This window comes from Strigops habroptila, chromosome 2, assembly GCF_004027225.2.
Source record: "Strigops habroptila isolate Jane chromosome 2, bStrHab1.2.pri, whole genome shotgun sequence".
Classification (NCBI taxonomy): Eukaryota; Metazoa; Chordata; class Aves; order Psittaciformes; family Psittacidae; genus Strigops; species Strigops habroptila.
This window is the reverse complement of record NC_044278.2, coordinates 103,079,111-103,095,877: the sequence shown is the minus strand read 5'-3', so window position 1 is coordinate 103,095,877 and position 16,767 is coordinate 103,079,111. Positions and strand designations below refer to the sequence as shown.

Genomic DNA, 16,767 nt, shown 5'->3' with positions numbered 1-16,767 from the left:
CCAAGAGCTGAAGTGTTACTTTGAGAAGGGAGAAAAAATGTGCTTAGTGGGTGCCGTTAGAACAAGCCGAGAACTTCACTGCGGGAAAGCTTCTAACTGGGAGCTGAAAGTCAACTGAATGAAATGAAAACATCCGTGAGAAAATATAGATTATGCTGCAGTGTCAAGAGGAGGAAGGAACACAGTGGATTATTGGATCATTTCCATCTTAGTAAAAGAGAACTGTGAAGATTTACAAGGTGGGGGAGAAAAAAAGGACAGAACAAACCTGTGGCAACCCGCAACCTGAACACTAGGATTTGCTATTCTTTTTGTGGAAAAGGACTGAGCAAGACCTCGCCACAAATACTGAAATCTCCAAACTCTAATAACTGCAATTTTCAGAACTCCATTTTGGATAGAACAGGAACCGCTGATCTTCGTTCTAAGTAACAAATGGGATTCAAACACTTTTGTATCCAATCCATTTTCTGGACATCTGCACCTTTAATACATTTGTTTACAAAATGTCACGGGAATACACGTAAAAGAAGCCAATACCAAATGGAACCACTGCAGTTTAATTGGTCGTGTTAACACAATTTCCTGGGAAAGCTGAGGAACAACTCACACGTCCCTCCAATGGAGGCCAAACACTTGCCAATTGCCATGCAGCAGGACAGGAAAGTAGCGTGGGAGACTTGATGTTCCTTATCCAATGGCCTATGATTTCTACGGAAAGCTCTCGCTGTCCTTTTGGATATCCCTCCTCAGCAGCTCAGTTACAAGTACCCTGTCACACAGGATCTTGTCTTGAACCATGTGAAATTCTGCTCTTACAGTTGGTTACACAGCAAAATCCCATCTGAATAGAAGGCATGGGGAATCAATCGCCCTTTCTCTCCAGTGCATTAGACTGGCAGCGGAGCAGGATTCCAAACAGTTACTTAAAAAAATGCAGTACAAATAAAAATCCCCTATAGTAAGGATTTAAGTTAAAATTGACCTTGAGAGAACCATGCTGCAAGGCAATGGTGAGCCAAAGGCAGGTTTCTAGAAGTGTGGCACTGAGTCAGGCGGCTTTCAAATATAAAGGAAAACCATCAGAAGAAAAGGAAGTAGCAGAAGACACCCATGTATTTAGATAACGTCGACATCAGAGGCTAACAGAAGTAACAGAAAATATAATGTAAAAAAACCAAGCCAGCTCTGATAACCACATTTAAATCTCCCCACTCTTTAATACAGCTAAGGAGGCACTCAAGAAAGGTGTCAATGACGTCTGCAGTAATTAGCAGTCCAAATCACACCAGAAGAGATCTTAATCATATCCTTAAACTCATCTAGATCGCATAAGGAATCTCGTAAGAGAATTTCTTAGAACTACTTTTAGGAATAAAAACAAGCACTTCTGTGGAACTTCTGGCACAAGTTCCTCACTTGCAGACATCCAGTAGCTTCACACAGGATTTTATTATTTGCCTTCAAGGGTGCCATGAGCAGATGTTTTAAGAGAAGCACCTGGCACCGAAGTGCATTTGCCAAGGCCACCTATAGGCAGGGAAAACCAGCAGGACTTTTTCCACTTCAGGTATTCTTTCTACCGCTCAGAATATACGCACAGAAGAGTACTGTATAGCTCTGCCTTTCTCTAAGGCTCGAGATGCACACTGCTCAGAAGAGGAGCTTTGGAACGTCCAGATTACTTCCAGAAGCCCCAAGAGCGCTTTGCCTTGCATTTCTATCTACCATAACAGAAAACACACATTGTGGAAGCAGACGTACACAGCTGGGGAAAAAAGAAGAAAGAATAAAGTGAAAACTGAGACCAAACATCAAGAGTGATAAATCCTTTTACCCATTTAGAGGATAAGGCTCAACAGTAATTCACACAAAGCCTCAATTATTTACTTTGCAACTTTATTTCTTTATAAGTTATTGGTATAAAGATTAATATCTAATTATACAGTAATCTGGGGACTTTAAGGGAAGCTTATTGTCTTTTTTAGTGTCTTTTGCCATTTGGTCCTCTGACGTGTTTTAAGAGGACGAATATTGTATGTATACCTTAAATTCCTGTACAAAACCACTTCAAGCCTTTGTTTTGTTTTTCTGAGTAGGATGCACAAATCATGCATATTGTAGACAATATAATGGTCAAGGAAATATTTCCTTCTTTAAACTAAGGCAGTTAAAACCCCATTAATATCAATTGAGTCATTTGGAAGAGTAAAAAGGCTTCCTCGGTGCTCATTTGTTCTTTGAGCAAGTATCATGTTCAGTAAGACACACTTTCTTGAATTATCGTTGCTTTGATTGCTGTCTGCATTGAAAAGACAGAGATTGTCAAAGACAGCATTTACCTATGTACATTTTATAATGTCACTAACCCATCCACTTTTGCATATGAACTCATCAGCATTAAGCATTGTGTAAAACCACATGCAAAAATTGCCCTTTTTTTTTTTTTTTTTTAAAGTAGAACCAAATTGGCAAGTTTTTGGAAAGGATATTTCAATGTTAAAAAAAATATAGTCTATTCAAATGAGCACTTCAAGTAACTTAAATATCTTTAGCAAACATGTCCAGCAAGAAACTCTCCGTAAAAGAAATTGTTCTTAGAACAAAAAGCTAATGAATGGCTATTTAGACACTAATTTTTCAACACAGTGGTGGGTCTGTGTGAAACAATTTGTAATCTAAATAAAGTGAGTCCATTACACTGTTAAAAAAACATACATTAAGCAGGACTGATTAACTATTGCATTTCTGTATTTACAAAAGTGCTTAGCATAACAAAATTACCTAAAAAAATATAAACTTTACCGGTATCATTTGGTTCTATGTGTACTCCTAGATCTGCATTTGGAGAAAAATAGTATTTACATTGCTAGATTTCGACAAGTTTCCTATTCTTTTTAAAGAAATTTAACAAAACTCCCCACACAAATGGACCCCTAGGTAAGTCAATTCATTCCACCTGGCTCATCATAAATAGAGCAGAAGCAAATCCTTGAGTACTGAGCAGTATAAATCATTCTAGCCATTGTCTGTGGCATTAGACCCCAACACAGGCTGCCGACAGATTGGGCAAGTGGAGTTTTCAGAAAGCCAGCGATCAATACAATGAATATGAAACTCATGCATACAAGGTAACTGCCTTAGCTTATTCCCTGTTACATACTCATTAATGCAAACACTACATGTTTTACTTATTTCATTTTCAGTGTGAATATCCCCATAGTTCCGTGTAGAAAGATTGTCAATCTGTTCTTTGGTTAAACCTCTTAAACGATCGTCATCATCTTCTTCGTTCAGCAAGAAGAAGTGGGCAAGCCGGAGTATGGGCAGCGTTCCATTTTCCACGAGGTTGTTTGCATCTTGGGACTGCCTGTTATCTTGGGTTTCATTACTGTGACCATAGCGTTGAGTATCATCACTCTGTCCATTTGCTCCCCTGCTGCCTTCTACTGTTCGCCCATTCCTAGATGAAACCTCATTTGAATCACTGCTATTGTTTGCTGAACTTGAGTTACTCTGCTCTGACTGTACATCCGGTAAGTGATGACCACCTCTTTGCACTTCAGAGTTAGATTCAGTTTCCATTAATGTACTCAGTTCTCCAAAGCCTGTCATAATTTGTCTAAGGATTGATCGCAGAGCCACGGAGGAAGGCTCACCAAGCCCTGTTTCCGAGATCCGGCGGAGAGGTATCCGTATAGTGCTAACGTAGGTGCGAATACCCGCACGTTCCGATCGTGAGATCGTACGCCGAAATCCCCCGCTGTCGCTTTCAAAGGTAACTGTGTTTTCTGCCATTCCTACTCTAGAACGAGTTCTACTGGCAATACTGTCCCGATCTCGGTTTTCTCCAGGACGAATTCTTCTCACCTGAAGATCTAATGTAATTGTTGGATGCCTTCTAACAGCAGCTACTGGCCTACTAGATTCCTCCTCTTCCAAAGTTATGCCCAAGGATGGGGCTATGCTGGAAAGCTGAGGAGTCTGAGTATTACCTCTTGCTTGTTCTTCGGCAGGCTGTGAAGAAGGCTGAGCTGTTTGTCTTCTACTTCTGCTAACTTGCTGTGCATTTCTATCCTGCCTCTGCCCATGTTCCTCAGAACGAGCAGTATCACCTTGCCTTTGCAATGGAGAGCGGCTTCGACTACTTAAAGTAGACCTCAGCCGCAGAATTTCTAGTCTTTGGTTTGCACTCATCCGAACATTAGTTCTAGCTCTACCTCTTGTGACTCCTGCTGAAGTACCTCTCCCCGGTGTTTCTCTTCGTTCACCAGCAGCTGCAGAATTACTACGTGTAGTATTTGATTGGGAAAGGCCTGTCAACTCTCTTGTTCTACTCCTGAGCCTCCCGGAGACTGGATCAGAGGCTGCTTCAGAGCTTTGTGCCACGGAACTTCTTAAAGACCTGGTCCTTGCAGTGCTTGAAGCCTCGCTGTTTGCCTCTCTTGTGGTCCTGCTCCTCGTTCGTGGGGGTATTGGGCTGACAGGTCTTTGATATCTTCTTTCCAAATACATTCTGCTAGTATCTATACCCATATACGCCTCACCAGCAGTTTCAAAACTGTTATGATCATGATTTATGTTGATTTCAAGGCTAAATCGAAACTCCCCACTGTTTGGATTTGTTCGACTCACAGCTCTCCAGGTTTGGTTCCCACTCTGCCCACTGCGAGTGGCATTGCCTGTGCGACGAAAAGTGTTCAGCCATTCAAGCAGAGAGTCACCATTTGAGTTTTCTCCAAGAACATCAGAATCTGAGAGAAACAAAGAATTGCAAATATTCACATGACTGTCTGGTTGGCATACTACAATGTGTTCCAAATCCCTTGTGCTTGCTGGGCCACGACCTCAGAAACAACACAGTAGCAGGACAACTACGTTGCCAGGCTAACATCACTTTGCTGAAAACATGCTGTATGTAAAAATGTCAGCAAAACTCATCAGCTCAAACTAGAACTGTTCTCTCACCAGCAGATACACAGAGAAATGAATGCACCCAGATGGCCTCTTCTGGCAACAGAAAGTTAGTTGTATTTGTCCAATATCCATTCCTCGCTTAAGCTACCAATTTGAGGGCATCCTGGTCAACTAATTTTAATAAAGCAAGGAAAACTATGACAGATTTTGTCTTCTTATGGAAAACATTATAAAAAAGTTGTTTTCTATAAGCAGTGGAATAAATGATGCACGGTCTCGACAGATTTGCTCCTTTTGTGCATAGAGAGACTTTTCCTACAATATTCACAGATCTGTTCCTACAATACCCACAGATCTGTTCCCAAATCTCTTCCAACTACAAGCTCAAGAACAGATAAAATTGTGGTTAGTGCTATGTGTATAAAACAAGCCAACGGTCATGATCACAGTGAAGGTTTTCCCTTGAAGGGATCAGATTAAGGTCTCTGTCTTCAGTCATGTCCCTGCTTTCATGAAACCTGCAAGGACTTTGGTATCTTCGCCTCAGAGTTGCCTATTGCTCTCCTGAATCTGACTAGAATTGGCCAAATGATTAAGCCAATATTGCTGGGGAAGAGAAGACAGACAGTGCACATAATACAAGCCATTAAAGCAAAAGGAACGAAACAACAGAACAGTGAAGAGACTAACTGTTTGCCAGTTAACTTCTATTCCAACTTCTCTAATACATGATAAAACCTTTTAAGAATTAGAATAAATTATTTTTCTGCTATGAAGTTTACTAGCAAAGAGAAACAAGAAAAGAGGAGAAAGTAATTTACGGTTGACATAAATCAGATTTCATTAAGTTTCAAGTTTGCTTTCATATCATTAGGAAATCTCTCTTACTTTTCAGAATAATCCAGAGGTACAATGAGAAAACAAGACTTGAAATGGGTGCTACTGAAATCCATCAGCATTTCTGCTAAATACCTCTACAGAACAGTAGTTGTGTATCACATACTATGTGTATCTATGAATGTTTACCTCCAACAGTTCTACCTTCACCTTCTCTGTTATCCATATCAGCCTGTGATGCCAGACGCTCCTTAGCCCCCTCCAAGCGTTGCTGCAACTCTTCTGCTGTTATTTCCCCTGAAATAGTTTACATTTTGACAACACTGTTAGATAAGACATTATTACTGGCTGAACGCAGCCGTGCAGAAATAACAGTCATTTATTTATTATAAATTACTTCAGGAACAAAAATCTTCAGGAACAAGGTAAAATTAATGAAACCAAAAAGAAAACAGCACTAGTGTGAGACTGTAACACAGGTACACAGAGGAATTAGGTACTGGGGTGGAAGTAAAAAGATGCTGAATGTGTGTCAAGAGCATGCCAACTTCCAGTAATAACTCAGAGGCCCCCAAAACTGCCCCAGATACACTTTAGTGTATCAGATGTTACTTATTTGTGTTTGGATTATTACCTTTATATAGAGATGTTGCATTTGAAAGAGTTGTATTTTTATCCCAGCTTTAGTATGTATTTAAGTGGTTTGTTTTTACTGAGTGTCATTAATTTTGAATGGAAATGGAAGGGGTTTTCCCTTGTACAAAGCCACAGAAGGCAAGCTACCGAAGTCATACAACCACATGCAGTGCCTGACAGCAGCAGCGTTACTTCCCATTACATGTTTTCTAGTGAAGGTATCCGTGCCTTACCGGGAGTGCCAAGCAGGTTGCGGTCTCTCATTAACCTGTAGTCTTCCTCATTGAGTTCATTAATGAATTGGTAATAGGCTTCCTCCCTACTGAGGCGCTCCAGCTGCCGCTGTCTCTCATCTTCACCATGACGATGTTCCTGTGAAGACGGCTGCTCATTGCCATTTCCTGCACGGTGCCGAGAGCGATCCATAATGATAATGCCAGGCTGTCCTGAACAAAACCAGGAGGTTAGACAGCAAAGTAATTACAGTAAGTGTTTACCTAATTTACAGTAAAATGTTCCCAGCATTTCCAATAAAATTAGTTTATTAATAGCTAAAGATGATTGAGGTGAAGATCCATGCTATTTGCCAAGTCAACAGTGTAGTTTATTATGCCACTATTTTGCTTTTAGCTTGCTGAAAAATAGCTAGAAGTCCCCTTTGCTCGCTGAAAGGACATACCAGTTGGTACAGCAACTTTGAAATAAAAAAAGAAATGACCGATTTTTTTTTATTTTTTTTAGCTAAATAAGGATATTTTAGAAATTTAAAGGAATAATATAAAATCTATTTTCCTTCTCCCAAGTAAAATACAACAGCAGGGTGGAGTATTTTAAAAGCAAAAATGTCACTGAAAACATCATTCTCGAATAATTGGACTGTAACTACCCAGCACAGACTTCTGACAACCACAACTATTGCTTTAGAGAGGACTATCTTCCACTTGAAACATTTAGACATTTACTGGTATGCAGGTAAGACTATAATTAGTATCTCTGTCAGTACTATCCCTCACAGAGCATGAAGCCTACAGATTCCTTTTTGGTGGAACTGACTCTTTCAACATTCTTACACTACTCGTATGTTTTCATTGCGCTCTCTAATCCAAGGATTAGCTAGCAAAGGGGTACCCCTCTCCAGAAAACTGGTGTAAAAGAGAAAGGGCTTCACCCACAGTTCTTTGTCACTTTCCAAATACTGAACCAGTGGGACCACACTATTAGAAGGCATGAATAACCTTCCAGTGTCAAAGAGGCATCACCTCTGTTGATTTCTGTGCCATTACCACCTCTATGCGTTTAGGACTCAATCCTGGGCCCATCAGCTCTCAGACCACTCCCCAACTTTTCTGTTTTCTAAACAAAACCTGTTCTTCAGTGTTCAATTTGAAAGAAGAAAAAGCGTCTCCTTTCAATGGGGTTTCCTGTTTAACAAAAGCCATCTGTAACACCTGCTGAGTTGACACCTGACAAAGAGAAGTCACTTCTTTAAAGAAGAGATCACCAGGCTAGAAAAAACAACAAAACAAGCAACCAAAAAACCCCAAACCAACCAAAACCCCGACCATATGGCACCATTCTGCCTGTGTGTGGAGAGGAAATTATTGGGCAAGTACTTTTTTTTCTTTTTCTGGCCAATTCACAGACATATCAAAGTCACTTCAAGTATGAATTATGGAAAAACACAGCACAGCATTCTTAGCACAGTCCTGATCAGTAATTAAATCTTGACAGGAAAGGTCATGAGACAACAAACAGACTAACCATTAGACATACATTCAATAAAGAACAAATCTTTATCAATGCTGCCAACAGATATGAAGAACCAGAAAATGTATTTGCCAACAGCAGAAGCTGGCATACATTTAATATACCTCTCACGTTCTTTGTGGGATCCATTCTGATGCATCCTTGGTCTCATTTTCCACCCCATACGCTACTTCTCCCCACCCCAGGTAACTGCAGTTCTAAACACCTCTTCCCAATTAACTTTCCACTCATCTGCCTCCAAGGTCCAATGTGGCATTTTGATGGATATAATACTTCCCTCCCAGCTCTTCAACTCGCTTAACCTAAATCCAACCTGAGTATGCAGATTTGCATACTTTCAAGACGTTTTCTGTTCCCATAATATTTGTGGGGGTTTGAAATTTAGTGTTGCCCTCTTGGCTCAGCCTCGCAAGCTGTAGATAACTGCTGACTTCCATCTCCCACAAGAGCTGTGTTCAAATCAGGTCACTTCTCAGATCACATTTCTAAACACAGATTTCTCACCCAGCTCTTTGTCCTACTGCCCTGGTTTCCTCAAAACAAATGCAGTTGTGTCCCCCTCCCCAACCACAGAGCACTATTATCACCCTGATGACTCTGGTCACTTGACTATTATCATGAAAATGCCCAACCCACACTGCACTGAAGGTTAAAGTGCCTCTGTCCTAGATGACTTACAGCTTGACACAGGTAAAGCAGGAGGAGAAAGAGAACAGATAAAATTCATTTAGTTTCACATAAGGTTGCTACTTGAATGAAAGCCTTAAAACAACTCCTGTGTTACTGTTTGCCTGACAATGACCATGGTAGGTTAACGGACTTGCTGGGTACGTCACTATATTGCTGCACAGAAAAGAACTGACACACAAATTCCTAACATGAAGAGTCCATCACATGCAGCCTACCCTCAACCAAAATTTAAACTCTTCCTCAAAAGACAGGCTCTTTACTTTTCATTTCTCATCCACAGAAAGTCTGGAAATCTCTTCTTCAGATTTTGTGGGTGGTAGAAAAAAATTACTGGTTTGTTGACAACTGTACAGTAGGATGATTAGTCACACTCTTTAAATGACTCACTCAGAAGCAGTAAGAAGCGTGAAGTGTTCAGTTTTCCCATCTGTTTAACATAACTGCACGATGACAACTACTCTCCATATTTATCAAATGCCATCAAAACTAAGTACTTTGGCACTTAAAACGTTTCGGAGTAGTGAAAGTTGAAGGGTATTAACCGCATCAAATTGAAGTACTTTGGCACATAAAATACTTGAGAGCATTGAAAAGCTGAAGGGTATTAACTACTCAGATGTAAAAACCTGAAATCGAAATCCAGTTATGACTCAGGATTGCTCTTCCTTTGCAAAGAAACAGGGGCCACATGCCAACAGTTTATCTACATTTTCTAGAATTTTCAACCAAAACTAACTCCTTTAGTTCTTAATTCACAGTTACTCTGGCCCATTCTTGAAGATTTACATTGATTTTTATCTATGCGATATACATATACCTTAGGCTTTTATGTTTTGGCTTCCTTCCACCAATTACTACCCCAGTTCAATTAGGTACTCGACTTTCTGAAAGGCTACCACCTGACTGCAAGCAAGACGACTACAGTTTGGATGAGGAGGGCTCGCCAGGGCTGTTCAGCATTTCTGTCACACGCAGCCTCCAGCCAAGATGATCTCACCGAAAAAAAATAAAATAAATAAATAAATAAATTCTCCAAACCCACAGAACCCCCAGCGCCTGGGGAACGAGGGGAGGGGGAAGGAGCCACTCACACAGGCAAAACCAAAGCGTCGTTATGAAACGGGCCGCGGGACACCCACAGCGCCCCGACACCGCGCCTGGGGCCGCCCGCCTCTCCTCGGCCTCTCCCAGGCCGGCGGCCGGGCCTGCAGCTCCCCGCGCCGCGCCGGGCTCACGCTCGGCGGCGCAAGGCCTGGGGCCGCGCTCCGCGCTGTGGGGGCCGCGGGGTGCACCGAGCCCCAACCCGACCCGGCCCGGCCGCCCCAGCCTGCGCCTGCCGCCCGGGGGAGGGTGAGCGGCGCGACCGACACCGCTCCGGCCCAATCAGCTGGCCGGCTGGCGGCCAGCGACCAATCACAGCAGGGCAGCGCAGCCCATGTCCTCCCGCTGCTCCCCTTCCCAGGCTCCCCGGCCGGGCCCCGCCACTAACCGCCGCCGGCCGGCTCGGCTCGCTCCAGCGCTGCCCGCGGCCCCGCCTGCCCTGCGCGCCGGGCAGCGCCATCACCCGCGGCCACACACCGGGGAGGCGACCATGCCGCCGCCTGCCCCGGGGCGGGGGGGGGTCTGCCGAGAGCGCAGCCGGGGACGCCCGAGCCGCCGTCCCTGCCTGCCGTCCGCAGCGCAGCCCCGCTCCGCGCTCCCCCTTCCTCCCGTTCCACCCGGCCGGAGCACCAGCCGCCTACACCGGAACGACACCGACCCCTGTGTGCGAGCGGCGCGCTCCAGCCCCGATTGCAGTCCGGGCGGCTGCCGGCAGCCGCCAGCGCAGGTTCCGAGAGCGCGGCACGGCCCCGCCGCCGGCCCCGCCCCGCTCCTCCCCTCCCGCACATGCGCGCGGCGGCGGGGGGCGGTGCGGGGGGCGTGGGGGCAGCCGCGGCGGTATCGCCCTGAGGAGCGGCGAGGCCGCCCGCGGGCCTGGGCCGCAGTGCTTTGCCAGCCGCAGCCCGGGCTGACCCACCCGCTGGAGCCCGGCATCCTCGGCTGGTCCTGCCGCGGGCTGCCCGCGAGGCCCGCTCTCGCAGTGCGCGCTCTCCCGGGGCATGTTCTCAGTAAGGGTTGGGTTTGGGTGGTTTTGTTCTGCCTGACTTGCCGTTCTCCACATCCCTTCTTCCTTTTGAACGTGTAATGGGAGTCGTTTCAGGCCGGGCAGGTTGTCAGCAAGGCCGGTGTTGGTCAGAACTCGCATGGTTATGCCCGCCCTGTTGGGGGTGAGCCTCAGCTGTAAAAGTGAATAAACTACACACAGAGGGTCCCACGGTTCATTGCTTCGCAGCTGCAGAACAACCTCAACATCTTTAACTTCATATCAATGACCATGGCTCTGTTTTACCAAATGAGCATAAGGGTTCAGTTACTCATTTGGTACTTCATAATAAATTACGTAAGGAATAAAATTTTCCACAATGAGAACAATCAGCCACTGGAATAATCTCCCAAGGGAAGTGGTGGATTCCCCAATGTTGGACACTTCAGATTCAGCTGGACAGGGCGTTAGAACATTGTGTCGACTCTGCTTTTGCCAGTAAAGGTTGGACCAGATGATCCTTGAGGTCCCTTCCAACCTGGTGTTCTGGGATTCTGTGATTCCATTTTCTAAAACAAACCATTGGTTGCTCAGTGCTACCAGAGAAACTGTTGTGTTTTGAGCCGTGTCATTACGATTTGCAGAGCTGAGAAGTTCTGCACACTCAATGCAAACCCTTTTACCTATTTCACGTATGCCCCTTGCTGATCACATCCACAAACTTTCTTCTCTGAGTTGCTCTGCAGATTGTTCCAACACGTGGCAGAAGCTGGCAGGCTGCGACAGAGGAGTGTGTTTTGCATAAACTATTTGAACCAGCAAAATGGGAGGATTTCACGAGAAGGGTGCTTTAACTATATAAAAACACCTTATCCCTAGAATATCCAAACTGCTCATACTTGGGTTCAAACATGCTTGCAGAAATAAACAAAGTTTGGGTATTTTTTGTGCAACTGGTCTTGTTGCAAAGGCAAACCCTCGCTAATGGGTGAAGTGGTACGAAGGGCTCAGGCCAGTGTCCAGGAAGGCACCTCCACTCCCCAGCTCAGCTACGCTCCCCAGCATTGCTTTATTATGGCTGAGAAAAAGAGTTTACACAAGTGTTACCTTCAGGTTCCATTACAGTTTACACTCCTTTTGTGCTGGGATGTGGCTTCCATGAGACAAATTGCCAGCTGGGATATGTAATTAGCACTGGGGCCAGACCAGGGACTGCTTCCTGCTCACTGTACTCAGAAAAGGGAAACCTCATCATTATTCATGTTCCTTGCCACAGTATGAATAATTAATATTGTATTATGATTTTCTTTGCCCGGAGTACTGAAAATACGTCCTTACTGAAGATAAATTTTACTTTCACAGTGAAAGTCGGAATACATAAAGTAGTGCCTGGATCCTCTGAAAAGTCACTTTCTTCCCACAATTATTTTTGTGCTCTTTTTGAAATCTTTTCCTGCCATAGTCTGGCTTTAGTAATCATTATTCCACAGTCAAACACAGTATCTTCTCTGGTAGCAAGCCCGCATATGGGCTGCTTACCCAGAAGGTTATGTTTTAGATAGATAAATAAACCCATATTTCTGTACTGAAACCTTATACTGAATTAGTTTATTCTCCACTGATCTGTCTTCCCATGCAGAATTTTGCATTCATGTCCTGTTCATACTGATGTATCACAACAGTATAAATACGTACAGGATTTATTTTATGCTGTGGTGTTAATACAAAATACCATAGTAGATCTTTCCTAGAATATTATTTCTTTAAACAGGAAAATACTATCTTCAGAACTATAAGGTCTAAGAGGAGTCCTTAGAGCAGCCTTCCAGTACCTAGAAGGGGCTTACAGGAAAGCTGGAGAGGGACTTTTTACAAGGACATGTAGTGATAGGACAAGAGGAATGGCTTTAAACTTAAAGAGGGTAGATTTAGATTAGATATTAGGAAGAAGTTCTTCACTATGAGGGTGGTGAGACACAGGCACAGGTTGCCCAGAGAAGCTGTGGCTGCCCCATCTCTGGCAGTGTTCAAGGCCAGGTTGGACGGGGCTTGGAGCAACCTGGTCTAGTGGAAGGTGTCCCTGCCCATGGCAGGGGGTTGGAACTGGATGAGCTTTAAGGTCCCTTTCAACCCAAACCAGCCTATGATTCTATAATAAAAATAGCCTATGGAGGGCAGCAAACCTCAGGCAATAACAAAGTTCTGTAATAGAAATTCTGTAAACCTGGTTTTAATTTGCTTTTTCAGTCATTTAAGTTGTTTAGAAAGTAACTTGATTCTATTTTATTACTTGATATTATATACGTAAGGCAGAACTTAGTAATATTTATTAAAAAACCAAACAAAAACAACAAAAACCTGGATCTTAGTACATGTAGATGACACGGTAGTAGTGACATTGAGACGAACTTGGAGAGTCTGGAGGAATGGGCCATCAGGAACTTCATGTTCAACAAGGACACATGCCAAGTCCTCCATCTGGGAGTGACCGTCCTTCTGGGACAAGACTATCTGGGGGCTTTACTGACTGTCTTTGCTGGAAAGGATGGGGGGGGTCCTGGTGGGCAGTGGTTAAAGAGGAGTCAAGCATGCATCCCGGCAGCCATGAAGACTAAAAGCACCGTATAAAGAGGAACACAGACAATGGATTATCGGGAGGTGATTGGGAAGTGATTATTTCCCTTCTCGTGGCTCTTGTTTGCCTGCATGTGGAATATGATGCCCAGTTTGGGGGTCTCCAGTAGCTTAATCCTGATATGGAAAATTCTTGATGAACTGGAGTGTGTTGAGCTGAAAGCAAGACGGTCATGGGCCAGAGCCCTTGCCATGAGAGAGGGGCTGTGGGCACCTGAGCTGCTTCAGCTGGGCGAAAGGGCAGCCTGCCAGCACCAACAAGGACAAACAATTTCACCCCAAGGACAGTCAGGTCGAGAGAGTCTGTGGAATCTCCCTCCTTAGAGGTTTTCAAGACCTGAGTGGACAAAGCCTCAAGCAACCTGAATTTAACAGTAGCCCTGCTTTGAGCAGGATATTAAACTAAGTAACATCCAGAGGCCCCTTCTGACCTGAATATTTCTATGATTCTCTTTACTGAAGTAATATAAAATAATAAAATAGTATTAAATGTGAAGGTATATTTCCCCTCAGGCAGGGTTCTTTTCAATAACAAAAGTAACCAGGAGTTCATAGGCTGAATATTCAAGGTCTGTTGAGATGCTTGAGAACTGATTCTCTGGCTTCTCCAAGAGCATAATGCAACCAGGCTGACAGTGACTGCAGGTGGTCCTGAGTCAGGCAAGCAGATGTGCATGGCATGCGAGCATGACTGTCCTGTCCAGCACCTGGACCCAAAGAATGGATTTGTGTTTGCTAATAACTTACATTCCTGCCAGAATCTAGGACACCTCGTAAGACCAAGCCCATCACTAGTCTGATCAACTTGATAGTAAAGTGCAGTTGAGAGCAAAATTAAAAACCCCACGTTGCTTTACATAAAAAACTACTTGTACAACCAGCACTTAACTTACCTGCTTTAAGTAAACTGCGTTCTTAAATGCTGCCAGTATTCAGCTGACTCACTCATCTGCACATTAACAACTGCAAGGTTTCTGGCAAATACTCCAACTGTGCAAGTATGATGGTTTGGTTTTGTTTACATCCAGAAAAGAAAAAAACGCACATTATTCTCTTGCCTTCAGCTTGTCCTGGTCTAAGTGAAAGTGGAAGAAGTACAGCACTTAGCAGGACTGGCCCTTTTCAATACCAAGCTGGGAACTCACCACTCACACTGCTAAATAATGTCTCTTTGGGCATACAGAAAACTTCTAGCAGGTAGCTACTTCTTTGTGAAAAATTCTCCAAAAAGAAAAAGTATGTTCAAATTTGGCAAATTATGAAGTGGAGCAAGTGGACAATCTAGTGGCATGGGGATGTGATTGAGCATTGTAGGTTATCCACTTCTAAAACACAAAGATGAGAAAGTAAAAGCATTAAAGACGTGTCTCTGTATATTTTTACTCTATTTCTGAAGACTGCAGAGCAAGCAGCTTGTACACTGTGGCCGTTAGCATGGAAAGACACCAAAATTAAACTTTTTCTTGAAATTATATTATACCATGACAGATTTTTAAAATAAAGCACAAAAAGCATGCAACTTTCCATGAAAAAGAATGAAAAGTTGATGTGGAGATGTCATTATTCATTTCTTATCATTAAAAGAATCAAGGTGTGCTTTCTGTTTCAAATCTCTTATGCTGTGGGGGCCATCCATCTGAATTGGTAAAACTGAACATTACGTGCCGTACAAGGACCTGAAGTGAAAACAGAATGAAGAAGCAGCAAATGTTCACCTATCCTCAAGCTGGAAGGCACATGATCCAAATGTTATGAGAAACTAATGAAACAAACATTTGCAGAAAAGCAGACTTGTAAACACTCTTACAAAAGGAGCAAAGTCTGAAAGAGGGAAGAGGATATTTCTATTGTGGTTTTGACTCCTCAGAGTTTGTCAAAGTACGGAATTCTTTCCAAGTGGATTATGAAAACATGTAAAACATAGCACAGGTCCTCAGAAAATTAGTCTGGATGGGGGTTGTCGGCAGGCAGGAGGGGCTGAAGGAGGTGGGTTTGGCCATCCAAGCTTGCGCCTTGCTGTTGCTGGAAGTCCCAAAGCCAGGCAGCTCTGGAGGCAGAGTCACACTGCTCTGCCCTGGGCTGGGGTGGATGAATGTTCTGAGGTGGATGGCGTCTTCCAGACCGCTTGATCCTTGTGGTCTGCAGCGCTGCCATGAGCTGTGGCTGGCTGACTGGTGTAGTGAGGCGCTGGGCAATATTCTCATATAGTTTAGTTGAGTTGCTGGGCAAATAAAATTTAGTTTTACTGCTTCTCTCAATTGCACGTATATTTTTTTACCGCCTGCCTCATTGCTTTATGCAACATACATCATGTCCCTATCAACTACATAGCAACATATTGAGGGTCCGGCTGTGGGCACTGGTCACTAGTGCCAGTCTGTTGAGTGATACCAGCTTAGGAGGCTGGCACAACCCTGCTCCCAATTTTCAGGAGTCAATTAAGATGTAAATGAAAATGGAGACACAAAAACGGAGACGTGTCAATGAAAATGGAGATGATTTCAGACATTTCCAGAAAATGTTTCTTCTTTCAGGAGCCCCTGCATCCTATGGTGTTTTATCTCTACTTCGGGGATTTGAGTACCCACGTACCCACACTGTGTTCTTGAGATGAAGTGAGAAGCGTATGTGCACAATTACTGAAAATGCCAAAATCTGGGCTGTAATTAGAAAGATTGTTGCAGCTTCAGTGTCGTTACAAGCTCTCTATTTTATAAAATGCCTGTCTGGGTTTGTGCGGGGTTGGTAACTGCAGCTCTGCCAGTTGAGGAGAAGGAACTGCACCCCAATATCCACCGTAATGATCCCCATCTTGTGATAACCGCTCCATGTGGCAACTGCTCGTGGCAGGCCGCAGCCGCACAGCCCGGGGGGCTGATCCGGGGCAGCCCACGGGTGTGTGCGCGGTGACGGGAGCCCGGTGTAGGGAACACCGAGCCCCCAAGCTCTGCTTGTGCCGATGGTGCTGCCGCAGCAGGGCCAGGCCGGGCACAGCGACCACAGCTCCCGATTGGACTACAGCCCCCGGCATGCCCCCGGCAAGACTACAGCTCCCGGCATGCCCCGCGGCCCCGCCCCGCCCCGCCCGTACCACCCCTCGCGGGGGATGCCGGGACGGGGGGCGGGGCTCAGCGGGGGTCGGAGCCCGCCGCCTTCCACGTGGTGCGCTGCCCGCCGCGCCCGGGGCCGGGGAGGTGTCCGCG

General features: G+C 44.5%; 1 protein-coding gene across 6 annotated transcripts; it reads right to left on the bottom strand.

Moving 5' to 3' along the window:
* Positions 1-1,882: 1,882 nt before the first annotated feature.
* On the bottom strand, positions 1,883-10,710 carry RNF6 (ring finger protein 6). 6 transcript variants are annotated; one of them, XM_030477099.1, is made up of 4 exons: positions 10,607-10,710; positions 6,624-6,836; positions 5,944-6,051; positions 1,883-4,754 (listed from the first exon to the last, which is right to left on the bottom strand). In XM_030477099.1, exons 2-4 carry the CDS (start codon positions 6,814-6,816, stop codon positions 3,019-3,021), a joined length of 2,037 nt encoding a protein of 678 aa, XP_030332959.1. In that variant the 5' UTR covers positions 6,817-6,836; positions 10,607-10,710; the 3' UTR covers positions 1,883-3,018. The 6 variants fall into 6 exon arrangements, with proteins under 6 accessions (XP_030332959.1, XP_030332957.1, XP_030332962.1 ...); XM_030477097.1 differs by having other exon boundaries at positions 8,262-10,625; XM_030477102.1 differs by having other exon boundaries at positions 6,624-6,831; positions 10,607-10,623.
* Between the last annotated feature and the right edge of the window lie 6,057 nt (positions 10,711-16,767).